The 24,380-nt window shown below is 38.0% G+C and overlaps 1 protein-coding gene across 1 annotated transcript in view; it reads left to right on the top strand.

Annotated features, from left to right (window-relative positions):
* COL9A1 (collagen type IX alpha 1 chain) overlaps positions 1-24,380 on the top strand; it is a 187,484-nt gene that overhangs the window by 129,523 nt on the left and 33,581 nt on the right. The window contains exons 21-30 of the mRNA XM_056563580.1: positions 950-1,003; positions 3,809-3,862; positions 4,305-4,358; positions 5,279-5,332; positions 7,589-7,642; positions 14,957-15,001; positions 16,526-16,579; positions 16,797-16,850; positions 20,539-20,592; positions 21,101-21,172. Of these exons, the coding sequence (XP_056419555.1) occupies positions 950-1,003; positions 3,809-3,862; positions 4,305-4,358; positions 5,279-5,332; positions 7,589-7,642; positions 14,957-15,001; positions 16,526-16,579; positions 16,797-16,850; positions 20,539-20,592; positions 21,101-21,172 (549 nt within the window). The remainder of the gene's footprint in view (positions 1-949; positions 1,004-3,808; positions 3,863-4,304; positions 4,359-5,278; positions 5,333-7,588; positions 7,643-14,956; positions 15,002-16,525; positions 16,580-16,796; positions 16,851-20,538; positions 20,593-21,100; positions 21,173-24,380) is intronic.

Below are 24,380 nucleotides of genomic sequence, written 5' to 3'. Positions count from 1 at the left end.
CCTGCTTGTCCTCACTGCACAGAGCCCTGCTTGTCCTCACTGCACAGAGCCCTGCTTTTCCTCACTGCACAGAGCCCTGCTTGTTCTCAGTGTACAGAGCCCTGCTTGTCCTCAGTGCACAGAGTCCTGCTTGTCCTCAGTGCACAGAGCCCTGCTTGTCCTCAGTGCACAGAGCCCTGCTTGTCCTCAGTGCACAGAGCCCTGCTTGTCCTCAGTGCACAGAGCCCTGCTTGTCCTCAGTGCACAGAGCCCTGCTTGTCCTCCATGCACAGAGCCCTGCTTGTCCTCAGTGCACAGAGCCCTGCTTGTCCTCAGTGCACAGAGCCCTGCTTGTCCTCAGTGCACAGAGTCCTGCTTGTCCCCAGTGTATAGAGCCCTGCTTTTCCCTCAATGCACAGAGCCCTGCTTGTCCTCAGTGTACAGAGCCCTGCCTGTCCTCACTGCACAGAGCCCTGCCTGTCCTCACTGCACAGAGCCCTGCTTATCCACCCACACTTCCTGTTTTTTGTCGCCTCACTAATACACACAGTCAATAGCTGCATGGGCAAGACAGCATTTTTTCTTTCAAGAATACAAAGTATATAGACATTTGTTCATCTTTTTTTATACATACATTTTAAAAAATGTTTATATTGTTTAATATGATTCTAATTGCAACCAGACCGTTTTGGTTTCAGGCAGATTAAAAAGCGGTGCCAATGTGTATAAAAATTGTTGTTATATGTTAATATATAATGTATATTAAACCTTGTCTCTATAAAAAGTTGCAAAGGCAAAGAAGATTAATATAACACTGACCAATCTGCAGAAGTATGTAAGATCGTAGTGGGTTAATAACCAAAATGTTCTTCATATACAGGTGGACTTAAAGCATAGTTATTTCAAAATATTATTATGTGAGGCATCTATATTTTCATAATGTTTATCTCCTTTTTTATCTCCTTTTTAGGGTGCTCGTGGGGGAGATGGAGAGCCTGGTCCTCAAGGGGTTGCTGGTGCTGCTGTGAGTTTCTGTGTCAGATAAATCATTGTATAGCTGTTTTATATATATATATATATACATATATATATATATATATATATATATATATATTCTTTTGTTCATGAATTATATTAGTGTCAGTGAACGTTTTGGTGTAATTGTTGTAGCACTTTCTAAAAAGACGCTCCTAGATTATGCGCTGTTGTAATGTTTATGTTATGAAATATATATAGAGGATCACTTTTCTATTTTACTCCCTTCCCAATAATTGGTGTCATGACCTGGGGGACAGGGAGAGTGAGCCTTAAGCTGTCCTTAATAACACTCTCCCTGCCTACTAGACATCTGCCCTAAATGGCGAATCAACAACGATGGTGCAGTTCCCTACTATGCTAAAGTGCAATGGGCATAAAAACAAATAATAAACGCAGTTGGTCACAGCCCAGAAACAGAACGGAAAAACTACCAAACAAGCAGATATACCAGACAGAATATAAACTCAAAAACCGGGCAGAGTATAGTGTACTAGCAAACAGTTCAGAAACCGGAATCCAGATAAATGGCAGACATGAATAAATGAACAAGACAAGGTATGGAATAAGTATACAGCAGAAACCAGAATATGCAGGGGATGAACAGAAGAAATGAATGTTAAACACTAAACTGATTAGGAAGATAGAACTCTGTTCACACTGGGACACAGAACAGAAACACACTGGACACCCCACTCCACAAAAGTTAGAGTTTATAAATACAAGGTGCATGATTAAGCAGACATGGTCAAAATTGCACAAATCACCAGCAACCAGAGTGCAGCAGAGCTAGGGTTTTAAACCCTCAGACATAAAAACCAGTGTCTAAACTGACCCCAAGACAGAAAAACACAAAAATACAAAAATGTACATTACAATTGGAATTTGAAAATAGAATGTTAGAAATATATGCACATTTATTAAAAATGAAAAATAAAATCTCAAATAGACATAAGTATTCAGACCCTTTGCTATGAGGCTAAAGACTAGGCCTTACACTCGTCTTGATCATCTCTAAGATATTTATACACCTTGGGGGACATGTATCAAAGATTTTACCCCTCTTTTGTGTGTATTTTTTTGCGCAAAATTTTGCACAAGCCCTTTTTTTCCGCATTTTTTTGCGCACGTTTTGGTAGAGCATGTCCTCCAGATGTGGCTGAATCAGGGTACCTTGGAGTGACATCTATAGAACACATGAATTTATTAACTGCGTACTTTTGTTTTTACACCCAAAATTTTGCCGCAAGAGCTGTTTTTTTTGCGCAAATATAAGCCATCTTGGACTTAACGTAGCAAGATGCTCTAAATCATTGATTCTATTTTCCAAAGAGTGGATTGAGGAGATTACTATATTTACTCGCAATTTATGAAGCTCATTGCGCTTGATTGATAAATTTAGCGCTTCTGCTCATAATTTAGAGTTCGGGAAAAGGGGTAAAATGCTTCTACCATACACAAATAATGATACATGTCCCCCCTTGACTGTAAATTCAGTTGACTGGACAGGATTTGGAAAGATACAACACTGTGTATATATATATAAGGTTTCACAGCTGACAATGCACAAAAGAGCAACACCCAAACCATGAGGGGGAAACAATTGGCTGTAGATCTCAGATACAGGATTGTGGGGAGGCATAGATCAGGAGAAAAGGGCATAAAATATTTCTGCTGCACTGAAAGCCAAGAGCACAGTGGCTTCCATAATTCTTTAATGGAAGAAGTTTAGATCCATCCCACCAAACCAAGTAATTAGTAGAGAGAGATTTCCAAGGACTCAATAGTCACTCTGAGCCAGAGATCCTGTGTGCAGATGGGAGACACTTTCAGAAGGTCAACTATCACTTCAGCACTCCACAATCTTGGCTTTATGGCAGAGTGGCAAGGAAGAAGCCTCTCCTCAGTTAAAGACACATGAAAGTCCACCTGGAGTTTGCAAAAAAGCCCCTTAAGGATTTTCAGACTGTGAGAAATAAGATTCTCTGGTCTGAAGATTTACCTTTTTGGCCTCAATTCAGTGCAGCATGACTGGAGGAAACTAGGCACTGCTCATCACCTGTGCAATAACATCCCCACAGTGAAACGTGGCAGTGGCACCATTATGCTATGTTTTTTTTTCCAGTGGCTAGGACAGGTAGATTGGTAAGTGTTGAAGGAAAGTTGAATAAACAAAAGTGAAATATATATTCTTAATGAAAACATCAGACGGTGCCAAAGATTCACCTTCTAACAAGACAATGAGCCAAAATCAAGACAGGAGGGGCTTAGGGTCAAGGGTCATGTCTTTTAGTGGCCCAGCCAGAGTCCCTCACTTGAACCCAATCAAACATCCCTGTAGAGAATAAAAATGTCTGTCCACTGACGGTCCCCATCCAACCTGACAAAACTTGAGAGGATCTACAGAGAACAATGGCAAATTGGCAAATTGGGGCATAATACCCGAGGAGACTGAAGGCTGTAATTGCTGCCAATGGTGTTTTCAACTAAGTACTGAGTAAAGGGTCTAAATACTTATTTTCATGCAGTATTTTAGTTTTTTAGTTTATAAAAATTAGCAAAGATTTTTTTTTAACATTCTGTTTGTGCTTGAGTATTAGATGCAGAATGATGGGGAAAACTTTATTTTTTATTTTAGCACATAAAAAAATGTCAAAGAGTCTGAACACTTTCTGAATGCACTCTATCTATATATATACATTCGAGTTTTTAGTTCAGAAATAAGAGTTTAAATCAATATTATATAAATAAGAGTATCTGCAAAAATATAAACTTATTTTCCTATTTCATCCAGGGTGACCAAGGTCAAAGAGGTTCAATAGGAGAAGCTGGACCAAAAGGTGATAGAGTAAGTATATTCTAATCTTTATTTATAAAAAAAATGTTATTGACCAACAACAGCTACATAAATATATATCCATTAAAAACAATACCTAGACATTTTATCATTTTTTTTTAAAGATTTTTTTTTATAAGACCCTATTTTGTGTGGTAATCATTATGTAGGTGATTGCTGGGATCATGCGGCCCTAGAGAACATTGCTAGTTGGTCCGCAATGGTGTAATTGAAGGTCCACACCAATGTTTGTGTGGGTTTTCTCTTACAATATTTAAACTGTAAAACATTCCTTTTAATGCGTGCTGACCTACTGTATTGGTGCTTATATCCGGAAGCAGTTTGTCCATCTAAAAGGAACCATAGTGGCTGTAGAGTCAGTTTAAGTTAGAAATCTTTACCATAATATTGCAATTAACAATATTTTTTTACATATTTTTTTTTATATCATCAGGGAACTGTTGGACCAAGAGGTATCACTGGAATGCCAGGTTCTAAGGGTGAATCGGTATGTATTTACAGTATTGTTTTAAATGACAACACAATTCTAGGTCTGACTACTTCACCTACAACCATAGTTGTAGACTAACATTAGCAGTAGAATAGATAATACTGAAATCATTGATTCCAATGTGTACAGCCATAGAATGCCATATTGCCAACCAATTGGTTTATCAAATTTCTCTTCAGACAAAGCTGATACATGCATACATTGCAGGACTCATGAGCAGCAAGGCTTGCAACACGTAAAAATAATTTCTCCATATTTGCTGCACTCACAATACAAAATGCATCTGTAAGAAAAAGTATCTTTAAGAAGTTCATGAAGTTTTCTTGGCCAAGCAGACTCATAAGCAGATCACCATGTACAATGCCAAGAACTGATGTACAAAAGGCTTCCATCTGACTCCTGAGCAGTAACAACATGCTCACATGAGTAATGATTCACACTTCAGCATCTGACATATAAATCTGAATTTTTCAGGCACCAGGAGAATATATCCTATCCAAAGTTAGATCAACTGCTATAGAGTGTGATTGTACAAGAATCCTTTATTCAATAATACACGTTACTTTTAAGCTAAAATATTAATTTAGTTAGATTCTTTGTTTTGTAGCCTTGGCTGGTTCTGAGGACTATAGACAGTTTGGGGCTGCTATCCTGTGCTCAATGTTAATAAATGTATTATTCTCCCCACTCCATTGGCTTTGATTGATAGCTTTCACCCTGTTTGGTTATTGGGTAGAGATCTATCAATGAAGGCTGGTGGGGCGGAGAGAGAAGCCATCAGGGACTGCACCCAATGACTCGAGGCTTAGGCAACACAAAATGAATGACAGGTTCCCTTTAATGACACAGAATTTAATGATGATATACAAAATCTATAAAGAATTTATTGTTTACTAAGAACGTGTTTTCTTCTCTAGGGATTGCCTGGTGTCGATGGCCGTGATGGAATCCCTGGAATGCCAGGAACAAAGGTAATGATAAGCAACGAACACTTAGTATTGTATTACTGACTTTTGTTTAGGTAGCAAGGTATGAAAATTAGCTCTCCTCTAGATAGAGAAAAATATCTCATGGTAGGAAAACACTCCTCTGAAAGAAGAGAGACCCATCTGTAGTCATCTGGATTCCTGTGCCTCATCAGTGGCAAGAGATGATCAAACAGATCAGGGGTAGGATGTACTGAGACTTATCTTTTAGCAATGCTCCATGGGAAAAATAGTAAATCACCCATGTTTAGGGATTCGTGCCCTTCAACAGTATAAAGCATTGCATTGGTTGGCTAGCAATGCCTTTGATGAAGCTCAGTATCCCCATGAGGTGTGCTAGTCAACAAACGCCCAGCTGTGTAATGATAACAGACAAAATCCCAAACAGCTTTCTACAAATAGGTGTCTAAGTTTTTTGGTTTGGGTAATATGTGATGATTTTTGAAGAACTGATTTGCAATTTTCCAATTGAGGATTGTGTGAAAACAAAACTCCATAGACCAAATGTGTCTCTTCAATTAAACACAGGACCCGCTTCCCTTCCAAGCAAGGCAGCCAAATACAATGCGTGAATCTTTGATATGTTTGCCTATTTGTTGGTGTGAGATAATGGCTAAAGGATTGTCTAGAAGAAGATAATCCCTGCATAGTTTGCTAAGTACATGTTTGTTTTCACACATTACAGGAACAGCAAAAATTATCTGGATATGGTTTGATGATTTAACACAAAGGGATTTCATTGGAGTGGCATTTATCCTCTCAGCACCTCATTGCAGTCAATGATAATAATGCTGTCATATATCAAGTACACAGCATTAATGTCATGAAACACATGACTTATTTAATATCCCATTCTATAATGCTTACGCCAAATGAAATGAGTGTTATAAAGTGTAGAACGTTTGATGCAGATATCTAAAACTGACAAGGTTAATGACATTTAAGAAGTGTCACCATTCTATGAATAGAACTTGATTGATCCTTCCCATTATTATACCATTAGAACCTATTCTGGCATTACGTACTGATGATAATGACTTAAAAGAGGTATAAAACACTTTGCTCTTACAGGCCAACAACCAATATGATACCTAACACTGTTAACATGATTTAATGTGCATGTTTTGCTTTGATTCATGTTAATGGGATCTTAATTCTTCAAATATGGTTTAAACATTTATAAATACAATGGTACAAGCAAAAAACACAATATCCAGCAAACTGTTAACTTGTAAGCTGCGAGAGTGACTACTGTGAACAACATAGTATGTAAGAAAAACGTAATCTTTAATCACAGCTGCATCAATCTTATTATAGTACAAGCATGATTAAAGGGGTGTTCTGGTATAACACATTTTTTTTATATTTAGCTGGGCATTATGTAATAATAATGAAAACATTTATAATCATACTTATGTACACGGGTCCCCCACAGCTCCCGTTCCAGGGACTTCTGGTCACCAGCTGCTCAACTCTTTCCCTTGGAGACAAGGAACTGGAACAGGATCAGCCAGTCACTGGTCCAGACAAAGCAATGCCCCAGCTAATGATTGGTTGGCTATGTTTTGTCCTGTTCAACTGGCTGTGATTTTCTTGTGGTATAGAAAAGTTCTGCTTTCTATGGTTTTCTTAGCCACAAAAAAAAACAAAGAAGTGTATTTGTGATGCATGTGGTGTGGTATAGATCTACTTGTACATGTTTAAATGTGTATGTCTACATTTGAAATGTAGGCAACACTGACCCTAATTGGTCTTGTTTTAGTACATAGCTTAGTGGTATACCTCATTTTGTGGCACAGAACGTAAGGTAAAGTCACTAAGGTAAAGTCACAAGCAAAAGTTCACCAATAGTATTGCAACTGGCAAGACAATATGCACAATGGAATTCTATTACCTAGAACTTGTTCTGCCGGAGCCCCTATCTAGCCTCTGTGTGTTTTTAGCCAAATAAATCTTATGCATTTAAAGTATAACCAACTCTCCAAGTGATTCTTCAAATTCCTTTACAAACCTCCACTTGACAAGAAGATTGAGTTTCAAGGCACCAGTTATTCTTTTAAAAAGCAGTTATATCATATTCAATTTAGAAGAAAAATATACCAAGAAAGGAAATGTTATGGTCACAAGGGCCTTATTAAAGTTTATTTATGTGTTCAGTTATATGTTTCCCTCTTCTGTTGTTTTTGAGTTACCCCCTTGACCTTTGTCAATTAAATTTGTTTATCTTACTTTTATTTTTAGGGTGACTCTGGAGAACCTGGAGCCCCAGGAGAAGCAGGTCTTCAAGGATTGCCAGTAAGTTTTATTATAAATATATTTGTCAGGGAGAGTGAGCCCTAAACTGACCCTACAATCGCTCTCTCCCTGCCTACTTGCCCATCAACCCTAACCGGTGGATCGACAACTGGGCACCGGTCCCAGTTGTCGTTTATAAGTGCAGTTTATAAGTGCAAGGGCCTATTAAAAACACATACTAATAAATAGTCAGTCACAAACCAGAAACATAACAGGAACATAGAACTCTATGACAGATAAAGTTCAGAGTGAGCAGCACAGGGGACACTATAGATCCGTGGTCGTGGACACTATAGATCGATAGTCATGTACAGAACTCCAGATATCTGAATAAAGACCTAATGAACAGAGTTCAAAACACAAGACAGGAAAACAGATAAGTCAACAGACTTTAGGAACAGACAGGCATATAGCATAATCCCCCAGAACATCCAGTAGACACAAAGTCCCCATGGACCAGAAACAGGGATCTATCTCTAATCAGGAATATTAACATTCCCTATGCAAACCTTCAATAGACATGAAGTCCCCATGGACAGGTAACCGGAATGCCAGATACACAGGATATATTTATCGAACACTGTTCACACTGAACACAAGACAGGAATAATTACAATCCCTTCAGAACACCTCCAGTAGACGCAGGAATAACAATACCCTCTGAGTCCCCATGGATAGGTAACAGGAATGCCAGATACACAGGATATATCTATATATAAATAGTAGCCATTAATAATACATCCAAATAGACTACTGGCCAGCAGCACACTCCACCGTGTGGTCAGGATGCTGTCCCAGTAGGAAAACAGAAATATAAAACACAGAACTTCACTTAAACGGATACAAGAGAAAACACAGTGTGAACAGACACATAGCAGAAAGGATAAACAAATCATAAAACTGACTAAACAAACACAGCTTAAAATCCACTAAGAGCATGCCACCTAACATGGCTAAACCAGAAAATACAAAATGCATGCTTAAAACAGAGTAGATTAAAAGCTCAAACAAAGAGTGTTTCATCAAGCCTCCATTAGCAGCATAGCCAGCATGTTAGCAGCCAAACATCAGAAAGTCCATCAGTAAATGAAGTTAATCACCAGCACAGAGGCTAGAGTGGGCTGACATTAAATAGACACACCCTAAAGGCTATTGGCTAACAGAGGCTGAGGATGAAAAAGCCAGAGAAATTAACTATTCCCTGACCAGGGAACATAAAACTGTTCACACACCAAATCCAATAGCTGTGTGTTAACACAGACCAGGACAGACATGAAACTATTGTATTATGATATTAGAATCACTATTTCTATGAATGTGTATAAACAAAGCAACACATACAACACATCTGAATGCCTTGTATTAGGCCTCGATCCCCTTAAGGACAATTAATGTAAATTTACATCCTGATGTGCTGGTAATTAGTGCATTAGGACGTACATTTACATCCTGTATATGAGGTGAGCATCGAAGTGGTGCTTGCATCATGCACAGCAACTCATGCACAGCAGCCAGGGACCCGCCGGTAATGGCGGAAATCAGCGATCGCGCTGTTGTCTGCCATTAACCCCTCAAATGCTGTGATTAATGCAGATCACGGAATCTGCGGCAATGCAGCACTTTTACCGCAGTGCTGATCTCATTACCCACGGCACGGCTGCAGGGATCAGATCAGCAAAGATAGTGGACGGAGGTCCCCTCACCTGCTCTGACCGTCATCCAGGGGTCTAGTTCTCTGGTCTACCTTCTATATACCAATAATACTGATCATTAATATTCCTATGCATGACGCTGAACAATATTAGCAATCTAATGATCCCTATGAGGACATAAAAAGTGTAAAATAAATAAATGCCCCTTCTACAATAAAAATTTAAATCACCTCTTATAAAAAAATCACCCCTTACAAAAAAGCTTAAAAAAAATTAAGTTAAGTAAGTGTCCAAACGCTGTAAGCATAAAAAAAAAAAAAAAATCAGAAATTGCTAATTTCTGGCCACATCACATCCCAGAATAATGAAATAAAAAGTGATCAAAAAGTAACATATACACAACTGAGGTACCAATAAAAACTGCAAATCATGGGTATCATTTTAATTGTATTTACCCATAGAATAAATGGTAAATGTCATTTTTACCGTAAAGTGCACTGTGTAAAAACAAAATCATTCAAAAGTTGCAAAATTGCGTTTTTCTTTTCAACTTCCTTCAAAATACTATTTTTGTGGTTGTGCCATATATTTTATTGTAAAATAAAAGGTGTCATTTCAAGGTACAATTGGTCCTACAAAAAGAAAGCCCTCATATAGGTCTGTGGATGGAAAAATAAAAAAAAAGTTATGGATTTTAGAAGGCAAGAAGGAAAAAACAAAAACTCAAAAATTAAACTGGCTTTGTCCTTAAAGTCAAAATGAGCTGGCTTTGTCCGGGGTACTTCGGTGGAAAACTTTTTTTTTTTTTTTTATATTAACTGGTGCTAGAAAGTTAAACAGATTTGTAAATTATTTCTATTAAAAAATCTTAATACTTCCAGCATATGTTTGCTATGGGGATTTTCTCCTACTCTGGACAATTCTTAAAATGGACAGAGATGTCATCAGAGAGCACTGTGGTCATGATGTCAGCAGAGAGCACCGTGTTCCAAAAAGAAAATAATTTCCTCTGTAGTATTCAGCAGCTAATAAGTACTGGAAGGATTGAGATTTTTTTTAATAGAAGTAATTTACAAATCTGTTTAACTTTCTGGCACCAGTTGATTAAAAAAAGTTTTCCACCGGAGTACCCCTTTAAGGCTTCATTAGGTTGCCATGACTCGCCAGCTTGAGTGGCTGGAATTAGAGTTATCTCTAATTCTGGCTATTGCAGCAGAGTTTAAAGGTAATCTATCTGTGGTTTGGCCCATATTACCTTCTGGTATCAGGCACTTTGTTACATTGATCATTATGGTACCTCTATTTTATTTCTCTGTTGTGCTGATTTTAAGAAATTTGCTCATTAGGCTAGGTTTTCACACAAGTTTTTTCTGGTGTTTTTTTTTGGAAAACTGCCACTGTAGTTTTTAAGCCAAAGTTAGAAGTGGATCCAGTAGTAGGGAGAAGTATAAGGTTTCCTTTATATTTCCCATTCCTTTTGAATACACTTTGGCTTTGGCTCAAAAACTGTGGTGGTAGTTTCCCAACACCAGAAAAATACCTGTGTGCAAACCTAGCCTTATAACAGTAGGCAAATGAGGTAACTTGGCCCGAAGTGCACCACTATGCCCACCTGCCAGTTCTTGTAACAATATCCCAATATACATATTCATTGTACTCCCCCTGCAATGACATAGCACATTCTACCTTGAATATCTCATTCTTGTGCAGTAACATCTTTGGCTTCCCTGGATTGTTACTGCGCAGGTGCGAGGTTAATGGTCCGGCTTGCATTACATCACTACAGTACAACACCATCTACAATGGTGCGGGTGGAGTCTCTTCTATCCCTGCGCCATTAATGGATGGTGCATAGCCTTAACTACCTGGCACCAGTGACGTACATTTACAACATTTTGCGCTGTGTGTAAAGCTTCAGCACCATAAATGCATGTCCAATGGTGCCAAGGGATTAAATACACATATTTTATGGCTGCTCAGTTGTGCAGAAGAAGAAAAGATCTGTATTATACCTGAATGCTAGTGCATACAGTATATGCCAATAAGCAACATGTATATTGTGCTTTATGAATTTAACTCATTCACAGATTTATCAATTGACATATCAAAAGTAGGAGGTGACACTAAAGAAGCAGAAGATGAAAGCTTTCTGGAAAAAAAAAAGATTTCTAGAACAACATTAGCTCTTTTATTGAATGTAAAATAGCTATTTACTGTATAACCTGATCTAGTACTACAGCAGTATTTATTACTGTGATATGTTATGGTCATAGACCAAATTTATCTGTAAAGAAAACATAAAATTTGTCTGTATGCTTTTATACCACCATGGTAGTTGCTCTTCCTAGTCAAGAAGCCTTGCACACTCTTATATGAACAACCTATACATTATAATGCAGTTTTCACTGATGGAGATCATTATAGTCATCACGTCATTCACGCCCCCTCCCATAGACTTGCATTGAGTGGGCGGGCGTAATGTCACACGGGGGCGGAGTCGTGACGTCACGATCTTCCGTTCCCGTAGTCGGGACCCAGACCCTCCAGCGCTTTGGGTGCAGAAACAGGTGGGTGCCGAATGCTATATTGCGGGGGTCCCCAGCGGCAGGACCCCCACGATCAGACATCTTATCCCCTATGCAAAGGAGTACCCCTTTAACACTTTGACAGGTACTTGTGCCATAGGCCAAATAATTTTCACAGACAAGGTATCATCACCTGCTTCTTTTTACTCATCACTTGTGGTCACCTCATGTCCCTGTGACAGGGGTCCAGTTGGCAGCTATTGTATAGATTGGAGGAAATAGACAGGCACAAACTATGCTGGACCTAACACAAATGGTTCCCAGTTCTTCGTCTGCACTGCTAAAACCGAATGGCTGGACGGAAAGCACGTGGTGTTCGGCAAAGGCGTTGAAGGCTACGAAGTTGTAAAGATAGAACTAGATAGAACTATGGTTTGTAATGAGTAAACACACAGGTCATTCATTGTGATGGCAGAGTTTTAAAATAGGACTTTCTTCAGAATGGTTGTACACAGGATGTAACAAGAATAACATGACATTGTTTTAGGCATATCTACTTTTATGTACTAGGCCAGGGCATAGTAAAAATATATAAAAACCTTTAGGGGCAAATACAGCTTCATGGACATGTTTTTCTTCAATAGCTAAACCTAGAAAAAGAGATGGATAAGGTCCAGTGAAGCTTTCTAACACAATGGATTTTCTTTCTTATGGAGCCATGACAGCTATGATGGATGAGTTTTCAAATGAATGCAATTGAACCCTGACAGAACAGGTTGACTTATATTTGGGTCCTTCAGGAAGTTGTCATGGTTCCTGTAGTTTTGAAAGAAACATTAAGGGTGCGTTCACACTGAGTAATTCAAGAGGAATTTACTTGATTAATTGCTCTTGAATTCTCCGCTCTAAATTAATGCACATCTCCTCTGCCCATTGACTTTCTTCCGCTGGCCTGTTCACATTGCAGAAATTCTGTTCGCGGAATTCCGACACTGAATTCCTTTCCGCTTGAAGAAAGAGCATGTTCATTCTTTGAGCAGAATCCGTGAGCACAATCCAATAGAAGTCAATGGTAAAAAAAAAAAAATTGTTTTCACGCGGAATTCAAGTGGGATTCAAGCGGAATTCAAAAGGAATGCAGAAAAGTAGAATTGAATAGCCTCTTCCTTCATTCCTCTTTATTTCCGCGTGGAAATCCCGCTCAAATTCCGCTCCAATTCCGCTTGATGGATAAAGTGACAGAAGGCAACAATTTCCTGACCAAAATTATTCCTCGTGAATTCCTCTTGAACTCCTCAGTGTGAACGCACCCTGATGCTGTAGACCATGTTATACTTGCTATAAGAAAAGTATGGACACCCTGAAAATTAAAGGTTCTGTTATTGATTATAAAAAAAAATCTGTTACATTTTTAAAATCTCTACATGAAGTGTAACTTGACTTTTGTTTGACTTGAATATGACAAGTATTGAAATGAAAACAATGTAAACCAAAACTTCTACCAACATACCTACGCTTCTACCAACATACATATTCAAGTGCAATTATAAAAAATGAACTAAATTGTAGAGCATGTTTTCAATCCTTTTTACGTATTATGATTATCCGACAAAAGTCATCGCCAGTCATCTATCACTTTTTCATTAATCTCTGCACTCTGCCATCTTTACTTGTAGAACATTGTTAGAATCTGTTCTAAGATTATAATTAAAGCCACTCATCATGTCTCACTTCAACTGCTGCAAAATGTTCCTATATGGCATCCTAATAAACCATATGTTCACACTCCAGTCTATTCAAAGCAATGCTTCTATGCTCATCCATCTAAAGCACCACAAGATGCCTGCCATCCCACCATAGAAATGCGTGCAGTATTTTACAGTTATTTTCAGTTAGAATTCACATTCACCAACCAGACTTAAAGGAATACTAAATTCCAAATGTATAACCTTAGTAACCTTTACCAATATGCAATCAAATAATTTAGTATTTACTTTAGGGTTAAAGATTTACTATCCACATATTCTATTGCCCATATTAACATTATATTATACATGATTTGGGTAGAGGACCCACTAAGGCATGAAAATCAGTAGCTCAGGCCTTTTTATTCAAAAGTGTCTAATCGTGGATGGGGTGTTGGCTTTGCATCTCCTGCTGGGGGCCCCGATCTCCCCGTGCACTGAGCGATCTTCGCTCCATGCACGGATTACTGTCGACCACCCCACTAAGTGGTGGCGGACATGCCCCCCATGCATTTCTATGGGACAGCCAGAGATACTGCATCTCCGGCTGTCCCATAAAATACATTGGGGACATATCTGCCACCACTTCGTGCGGTGGTCGACAGTATTCCATGCATGGAGCGGAGATCGCTCAGTGCATGGGGTGAGTGGGGCTTTGGTTTGGAGATCACGGGGGGGTAGGGGGGGGGGGGGACGTCCTAGCATGCAGACCCGTACAATCATACACTTATCCTCTGTATCCACAGAATGCTGTAAATAGGGGACGAGTACTTATCTATCGGAATTCCCCTTTAAATAAATAATTATAGAAATCCATACAGTGTCACATACTTGACATTATTTTAATAAAGACTGTATTTAAGAAATTTAGACAGCAGTAGACACCTTCCACTACTGATTATGTGAAGGATATTTTGGTCCTGTAGGCCTCACAGTTTTTACTGTTATTTTAACCCGAAAATATTGTATGGGTGTGTTCTCTCATGTGTATTTTCTGCTGCAGATCTGCTGCACATTTGCTTCAGCAGATTTAACTGCCCATTGAAGTCAATGGGCAGATAAATCTGCAGCAGCAAATTTGCAGCAGATCTACAGCAAAAATTCACGTTGGAACGCACCCTCAGGGTCAGTTCACACGTGCGTATTTTCTGCTGAAGATTTGCTGTAGCAGATTTTGCTACCTATTGAAGTCAATGGGCAGCAATATCTATTGAAGCAAATCTTCAGCAGAAAATACCCACATGTGAACGCACCTTATACTGTAAGTTACTTAGTTTAGCCTCTGCTGCTCATAGTATTTAAGAATCCATACTCCACAAAAGACATAAAAGCCTTATTTTTTTTATATGTTTAAACTATGTCATTTTAATTTAGCATTTGATGTGTTTTTAGGGTTTGCCAGGCAATCCAGGAGCAAAAGGAGTATCTGGAGAGAAGGTAACAATATCTCTTTATCTAGACTTGATGTTAATTGTACAGTTTTGTTTTGACTGATTTTGCATTGAACATTTTGCATGTCAGAACTGTTATTTTTGGCAGATCCCTCTTGCAATCTGTACCACACATATCATTTGTCTTTTTGTTGATAGTTTATTAGCTAGAAATGTGTGGTACATTATTTTTTGTGGAGGCAAAGATGTTTACTCATTAGAGTTAATGAATATTCCTGCAGACACTTTATAACGTAGCACATAAAATACATTATTCAGAGGGAAAAATATAATGTATTCACCCACATAAAATAATGTCATTCTTAACATGTGATGCAGATTGGTTCTTTCTGCAAAAATTTATTTATAGAGAAAATCAATGTGAGGTGAGACACAATGTAATTTGGTGTAAGCAAACAACTCCTAGTCTAGGTCAAAATCTATCCAGATAGTAGCTTCACTTCCCCAGAGACACTATGTAGCCAAAGCAGAATGGCATACCCAAGAGTGTTGTTCAAATTATTTCTAGCGGAGACTCATGCTGTAGTTAAAAAGGAATTACAGTGCCCCCCCCCCCAAAATAAAATAAAAAATCATATATTGCTGCTATGGCTGTAGAGAAAAGAAGATAAAAAGCTGTACTTATCTACCCCAGTCCTTCCAGCTCTGGTTGTAGCTCCCATTTGGTTCCTTCTTGTCCACCAATGTTTTTGCTTGCTTGAGGTTGGAACAGGATCTGCCATCTTAGCCAATCTCTGCCCAAGACAGGGCACCACTGCTGCCATAGATTGACAAGGCCAGAAGGTCCTACTCTAAGGTATCGGAAGACAGGAGCAGCAGAGGACTGGAAGCTGAAGAAACTGCAGCGCGACCTTAGGGGGATCGAGCATAGAGAAATACATCGATTTTTTTCTCTATAGCCCCAGCAATAAATAATTTAAGAACCATTGGAATACCCATTTTTGCTTCCATATTTTTACCAATACTGTTTAAATGTTAGTCTACAGGAAAGTGGTTGTCTATGCCTACAATGTGTAAAATAAAGGGAAGTATTTTTCATCTGCTTAAATGTCATTTATCTAAGCGATTGGAAAAAAATCCGCTTTTTTCCCATATTGTGTGCACAGGCAACCACTTTCCCATAGACTTACATAGAGAACATTAATGGTAAAAATATGGATGCAAAATTTCCACGATTTTATGGACACATTTTTACAATAATTTACGTCTGACAATACAATGTGTGACCATAGAGTAATACTGCATGGTAACACTACAAATCCAATTATAGAAAGTTAGGAAATTTTAGTCATTTTGTTTTACTTACTGCTTTGCTAGGGATTTCCCCCCCAAACAATCTTCTTTATGTATGTATGTCTGTCTACCCCAATTGTAATATAATTTTATATGAGCATGAATATTATTGAAATGGAAATGTCTCCTGGTTTTCTAAATGTCTTCTAATATAATAAAATGAATAAAATCTAACATTGACTGATTTCTAACTCTTTACTTTTCTTGTTTTCTCTAGGGAAACTCTGGTTCTCCAGGTGTAGCTGGATTAATGGGAAAATCTGGTAAACCTGTAAGATTTAATTTTGTTTTCTGAAATGATTTTTTGCATATTTAATTTTAACATTTAGAAGCGAGAAAATAAATGTTCATACTTAAGATAATGACCCTAAGAATGGGTATGTTAGTAAACAGCCTTAATGGAGTGAGACTGATTTTGTATAGACATGATGGCATCTATACTGTTACATTAAAAGCCAATGACCATATGTTGTACTGACTCCATCCAGGGTGATCAAGGACCTCAAGGGGAAGTTGGGCCAATAGGACCTGTTGGACCTACAGTAAGTAAAAAAAAAAATCACTGATTACATATGTTAAATTAAATCACTAATATGTTAGATATACTGCCAAAATCATTTGATGTAAAAACATGTGACTGCTAACTACATATGTGTAGTGTTAAAAAAAGCATTGGACATGCTGAAGCTGACTTGTCTCATCCATTATTTTCTGTATTTAATCTCAGAGGTCATCTCACTTTAAACAAAGGTTCATAAATCAAAAGTACTTTAAAATATACAGGGAACTCTGTCATATATCTTTAGAAATAGGTGCCTTTTTATTCACTTATCAGCCCCCCCCTCCCCCCCCAAAAAAAAAAAAAAAAATGTATTCATTTTTATTCACTTTCAAAATCTATTTTGATTGGTTTTAGGTTACAAGCTGCCCATATGTTACAAGCTGTATGCCATTTAAGGTCAATAATAATATTTAGACTTCTAATGGAATTGCAGGCCAACTGTTCCACTATCCACAACTCTTGAACACAAAGCTATAGAGATACTATAGAGATAAACCAGAAATGCTGATAATCTGGTCTTTTTAAGGCAGATTACAGGTATTTTATTGTATACGTATTTACATTTGGTTTACAATGAAATTGCGCCTTAAGAATTTTTTATGTCTCTTAGTAAAGTTAAAAAAGGTGCCTTTTCCAAAAAGTTCATTTTTGTCTAATACCTTGACATTTAATGTGAGACTGCATGTGTCCAAGAATCTGGTTGATTATTGACCTGGAAAATGTTAGAGAGCACACATCTTTCCTGTTGTGTTTGATATGTCAAACTTCTGTAAGACTAAATTACTACTAATGATAGGAAAGCAGGACCTTATAGTTCAGACATTAACGGTGAGTGCACAAATGTCATAATTTATATGTAAAACAAGTCATGTAGCAACTTCATTGTGATCTGAAAGCTAGAACATTTTTTCAGTTGTGTGCATAATGTAGTAGTTACAATTATTATGGTATATAATTATAGATAAGGTGCTACACAGTACGTGCTAAGAAGTCAATATGTGCCTACACCGTAATATGCATCTGTTAAGTAGAGGTGTAGATTTTTCTTATACTTTTAGATTAGCCTGTTTTGAGCTTTGAATGCATATCTCATAAAGTGACGGCATGTCAATAGAATATTACTTTATTATAATGGTGGCCAACTCCTGGCATCATCACCGAATATATGAATGAAAGAGACATAGCACTAATATTGCACTGAGTCCCTTTCTGAGCTTTTCCTTGCACAGCGGTGCTCCTGGATTCTATTATTGAAATAGAATCCAGCATTGAGTTTACTTTATTCTTCTAATCAAGGGGGTATCTTCGGTATCAAAACTCATAAAGTGATGGCATATCTTATCATTATGCCATAACTGTATGAGATGAGAATACTCCATTAAAGCGGTACTCCGCCCCTGGATGAGATTTTTGATCGCAGGGCGTCCAGCCACTGGGACCCCCCACGATCTCCAGCCTACCACCCCAGTAATCCGTTGCACAGAATAAACTCTGCTTTGTACTGAATGACGGACGACCACAGCCGTCACGCCCCTTCCCATTGACATTAATAGGGGGGCGTGGTGACCACGACTTCGAGATGTCTAGCACAGCCGGCATTCTAAACATAAATATTAAAAATGCCAGGGTGCTGGGCCGGAGATTGCAGGGGGTCCCAGTGGCCGGACCCCCCATGATCAGACACCTTTGGATAGGGGGTAAGATGTCTAGGGGTGGAGAATGACTTTAATAATGAGATTTATTAAGACTGTCTTGATTTCAAAAGCATACCACATTAGGGTTTACATTTATTATCTTCTGATTTCACCGTTAGAATTTTTGGCTGTTTTTTCACATGTGACTCTACTAGTGCCAAAGTGCACAACGTTAATGTGAAAATAGACCATATGAAAGTTAGAAGAAAAAAAAACACCATGCAGTTTTGTTGTGCCATTATAAGACAAAAAATGTAGAAAACTGTTAGTAAATATCTTGGGGCATATGAAAAACAATGGACACATCCCTTTTAGGGTTAATGACTTGCTTTATCAGTGCAAAATCAGGAAGAACCCGATAGAAACAATGCATTAATCTGTTGGGAAAACTCACGATTAAAAAAGTTAAAAACTCACACAAAGTGTTGGCTTTCAGTTTAGTAATTCTGCGCTAATGAGGAAAATATAACAATATATAGACCATGTAAGCTTAAAGGGGTTATTCAGGATAAGAAAAACTGCTGATTTCTCCAAAAAACAGCACCACACCTGTCCCCAGGTTGTGTGTGGAATTGCAGTTCTGTTGAAGTAAATGTAGCTGTTGGTGCTGTTTTTGGAAGACATTTGTTCTCTTCTTCTTTGCCTGGATGACCCCTTTAAGTTAGACTTTCTAACAATGCTTCAGATTGAGAACAGTGTCACTGGCTGTTTGACATATTTCTTATTGTATAGTTTAAAGGGGTTATCCAGGAAAAAACTTTTTATATATATATCAACTGGCTCCAGAAAGTTAAACAGATTTGTAACTTACTTCTAAAATCTTAATCCTTTCATTCCTTTGAGCTTCTGAAGTTAAGGTTGTTCTTTTCTGTCTAAGTGCTCTCTGATGACATGTGTCTCAGGAACCGCCCAGTTTAGAAGGAAATCCCCATAGCAAACCTCTTCTAAACTGTGCGGTTCCTGAGACACGTGTCATCAGAGAGCCCTTAGACATAAAAGAACAACCTTAACTTCAGAAGCTCATAAGTACTGAAAGGATTAAGATTTTTTAATAGAAGTAATTTACAAATCTGTTTAACTTTCTGGAGCCAGTTGATATATATATATATATATATATATATATATATATATATATATATATATATATTTATTTAATTTTTTTCCTGGATAACCCCTTTAAATTGCTCCTTTCATAAGTAAGCTTAGGTTTTTGATGCATTTTAGCCGGCCCTCTTTTCCCAAATGCCCCACACCTATGTTGAGCAAGGTAAAAATGTGTAGAAAAAGAGGCTGCAATCCACCACAGCTCAGGAAGTGTTAGACACATACAACATAGGATCCCTGTGCAAAATACCCCGTTTTTGTGAAAACCCAACAGAAATTGTGATCCTTAATATTCATCAGCACAGTTTTGTGCATGCAATCTACTGAACAATCGGAATAGTGTTTTTGAATCAAATTATTATTATATTATTGATATTTTTCATATGAATAAAGCTAAACAAAACAAACAGTAAAGAAATCTCCCCTACTCCAGACTAATCATTTACTGAAATATTCATATAAAGGTGCAATGAGAATTTAGAAACACGGTGCACTATAACAAGAGAGGAAAACATTGCAGGGAGCCTTTAATTCTGTTCTTCAGGGAGACTAAAAAAGAAGATAAATTACAAACAAGTTAGAATCCTGTCCTATAGACACTTGGGGAGTCTACCAAAAATCATACGTCTATCTAAAGACGAAGATTTCTGAAATAGATATGTACACCTCATTCTCTTTGGTTGCTGCTGCTTGAGTTGCACTGTAAAAAGTGAAATTAAAAAAATTTAGAAAGTGGGGAAAGGGAAATTATTTTTTCCTTTACATTTTGATTATGTAATTTATGTGACTTTTTAATGTAGCAAGTAACTGTAAAATTGTTCCATTGTCATTACAATTAATGCATCTCATTTCTCTGTTCTTTTAATTAAGGGTGACAGGGGAGAGACAGGTCCTGAAGGCCCACCTGGACAACCAGGAAAACAAGTATGTAAAAATATATTTTTGCTGAGAATTTGTTGATAAAGAAAAACATACATTTTTAAAATATTTATATTCTTGCACTATGACAAACGACATCCTAAAACTTTGCAAATCCTGAAACTGCTACCGATGAAAGCTTGCTGGAATAATAACATAGAGCAATGAACTTTCTTTAGGGAAAGAAAACATTGCACGTTTCGGAGCAGTAAAGTGAAAAGATGTTCTGTGTCTGGAAGTAATGAGCATAGCCATGAATGCACTCTTTTATGCAGACTGGCCAGTATTTACATAGCATCAGCAGCGAGGGTCCTGGGTGAAAGAATGCTCTGTTCATGAGGAATGTAAACCTTAGGCACAAGGGAAGCCAGGAATAAACGGTGCTCACTGTCATTTCCTTTTGCTTATTCAAAAGAATGCAATTTGCATGTGAAGAACAACAAAGTAAGCACTTTATGTGAACATTCACTAACGTGTCGGAGATCTAATGTCAATGTGTGACTTTTTCTTTAAGGGTCCACGAGGTGATCCTGGCTTTTTAGGTCTGCCTGGCCCTCCTGGCCTTCCAGGACTTAAAGGTGACAGGGTAAGTGCTGTGTCATATACAAATTAATAAACTTTAGATAATTCTGCAAATATAATACATGATATAAAATATATTAAAAAATAAATAATAATATTAGATTTTATATACATAAGTTACATAAATCTATATAGTGCATGTGCATAATCTGCTAAAATCAAAATGTTTATCTAATGTATATACTGTATAAGAGATGGCTGCAGATTAGGCATTTGACAGTGTACATTACAGTGTGTGCCAAAGATAAAATAAAATCTCTGACATTTGTAACAAAGGGGATATCTTCCTGCTGGCTAGACAGCGAGTAACAAGCAGGGCATGTAATTAACAGAATGAGAAGGAACACTTCTTGGCCAGATATCTATAATTGAGGTAGAACTGAAACATTTGCAAATTATGCAGAGATAATGATAACGGTGAACATAACCATTGAATTTCTTCCAATTATGTGTCAACGTTCTTCAAGACAGTATAACTTAAGTATTTGGGAAAAGTAAATGTTCAGCCTTCAGTTTGATATTCCATTTTGTATGATGAAAATGATGATATCTGAATTGAGTGTTTTCATAGAGGACAATTAGGGAGCTGACAAAACAAGGAATGGGTTTAAACTGCATTTTAAATATAATTTGCATTTTTTCTTGCACTTCAGTACAACCCATTAGACCTGGATGGTGTCAGTAACTGCAGTGTCGATAGAAAATTATTCATTATTTTACATGCAAATACTTCAGCCCTGGAAAAACCTTATTTTAAAGGGTTCTTAAAAATTACAAAAATGATTCCCTTTAAATATGTATGAGGAATTTATTGTAAATCATGTATACAATATAACTATAAACATATCCAATCCTAAACAGAAATCAGGGGGTACTTCTTTACTTCTACCACCCTAGGCAGGGGTGTGGGCCTATTTATCATAGATGTAGCTACTTTAAAAAAAGGAACAGCATGACAGACATACTGTTTGTATTGAGTTACATATGATTTTGATTATTTATCTTATTTTGGCTCTAACGCTACCAGGCCAGCAACAACTACAGTAATGACAGTAATTCCACCAGTCGCCTTAGCTTGTGTTAGCTCTTCTACAAGCTATTACCTATGTCGTTCAAATTTAAAAGTAAAAAAGTTTGCAGGTGAGGACCATTGGTCAACCCACCACTAGCATTGCAGCTCTGTTCAGTTAGGGGTACTCCGTTGGGGGCTGTTATTTCTGGCTCCTAATCTGTTCATGTTTGTTTGTGTACCTTCTGCTCCATCGTGCGCTATGCCGTTTCCCTTTGGCTTTCGTTGTGTTTTACTTGTTTCCAGCACTTCCTCTTTTTCGGCCCGTAGCAAACTACATTTCCCTGCAAGTCTTGCAACCTCTGCTTTGAGTTATTGAACACCCCTTTCCCTCGTTCTTCCTCTCCTTTTATGTTTATACTCCACCTCTTACCCTGCCTTCCTAATTATCTTATCCCCGCCTGGTATGATAATCTTCCTGCCTGTTGAAGCCTTTCTTTTGCAGGACGGGGCTTTCCTCTTTGATTGTGCTACTGTGATCATTATATCTTGCTAGCTCTGATGCTTGCACAGTGCTGGCCAATCAAAGGGTTTTTGCCTCTGCGTCGCTCAGTTTTGTCAGCGGTCTGCTGCGTGTTGCTGTGTAGTTTAATTAGCCAACCAAACTATGTAGACAACCAATAGCAGGGGAAAAGTATCTGCACATGCGTTCACGGCTCACATTGATAGCATGGGAGGCAGCCTATTAGGACGTCTTCAGGAGCTGTACACAGCCCAACAAGGAGGAGTCAAAAGAAAAACATGAAGAACATTAAAGGGGTGTGCCGAACAACAGAACGACGGGGATGATGGAATACAGGAGCTCACGAACACAAGGGAAAAGGTGGTCGCTACCACATAGGGTAAAGAGAACTACACTGCTTCCTGCAACACATACAGGTAAAACAAAACACCAAAAGCATTGCACTCTCAGACATGAAAAAAAAAGTATACTACAGCAGTAGCAAAGTAAAGATGGGCCAAAAATACTCCTGCAGCGGAGTACCCCTTCAAGGTTCAGTTCACATCTGTGTTGAAGGTTCCAACAAGATCCTCCATTCTAAATTCCGCCAGTGCTAGGCAAAATAGGCCAGCTTGATGTGTTATCTTGTCTGGTAAAATGCCAGGCCCTATGACGGAAATCCGACTGATCTCATTAAAGTCAGTTGGTATTTGGCATTAAATGGACCTGGAATGTCCACTTTTTCCATTGGAGCAGAACAATTTAAAAAAATGTGTATAAGTGAAACTAGCTCAAGGCTAAAATGTTTTATCTTTAAAGTCCAGACAATCATATAGTTCAGTGTTGCTGAATTTGTATTACCCGGCCAGAATACCTTTTATGGCAGGATCACACGTAGCGTATACACTTTGTATTTGATGCATGCTATAAAAATCTTTGGTTGTTTATATTACTCCCATAGACTTTGGTAGCAAAGAAATACGCATTCTTCAGATACACATTCATCGAATACGCAGTGTATATGTGACCATACCTTTAAAGAGACTCTGTAAGCGCTTGGACATGATCTGAGATGCTGACAGTGTTATGTAGCTACTTGTACAATTAAGACCTGTTTATGTTGTGAAAACAGAGAAAATTGACCTTTATATCTTCTATGAAGAGTCAAAGAGGTGTTCACCAGTTGCATTAGTGCTGCAGTCTGGCATGTCTCACCGTTTCTTCCCCCTCCATCTTCCTTCTTGAATATTATGCATGGCTTGAGCTCCACATCCAAGTCTTGTGCCAACACTGTTGATTCAAACGCAGCGCATGTACAGTGAATTTGACAGCCTTAGGCGCTCACTGCGTGTGTACCACCCTTTGAATCAACAAAGCTGTCGCAAGACTTAAATGGGCACTGTCATTAAAACTAATTTTTGCTATTGCACTCCTTATGGTAGATATATAATCTTTCTAATGTACTTTGTTAAAAAAAAAAAAAAAGGAAGTTTTATTTGTGTTTAAGAAAGATGTCACTAAGTGTCTTCCTACTTGTCCCGAGCACATTTCCCCCTATCTCTTGCACAGACTTTGGACTCCTGCTGGCCTTGCAGAAGTCCAAAATCAGGAAATGTGTTCTGGAGTACTGGGGGGGAGGGGGGTGCAGTTTAGGCCAATCATATCTCATCTTACACTGAACTTCTCTGGGCTGTGTGTAGC

The sequence above is a fragment of the Hyla sarda genome, chromosome 3 (assembly GCF_029499605.1).
Source record: "Hyla sarda isolate aHylSar1 chromosome 3, aHylSar1.hap1, whole genome shotgun sequence".
Lineage (NCBI taxonomy): Eukaryota > Metazoa > Chordata > Amphibia > Anura > Hylidae > Hyla > Hyla sarda.
The sequence above is the reverse complement of the archived record's forward strand: the minus strand, read 5'-3'. Positions and strand labels throughout refer to the sequence as shown.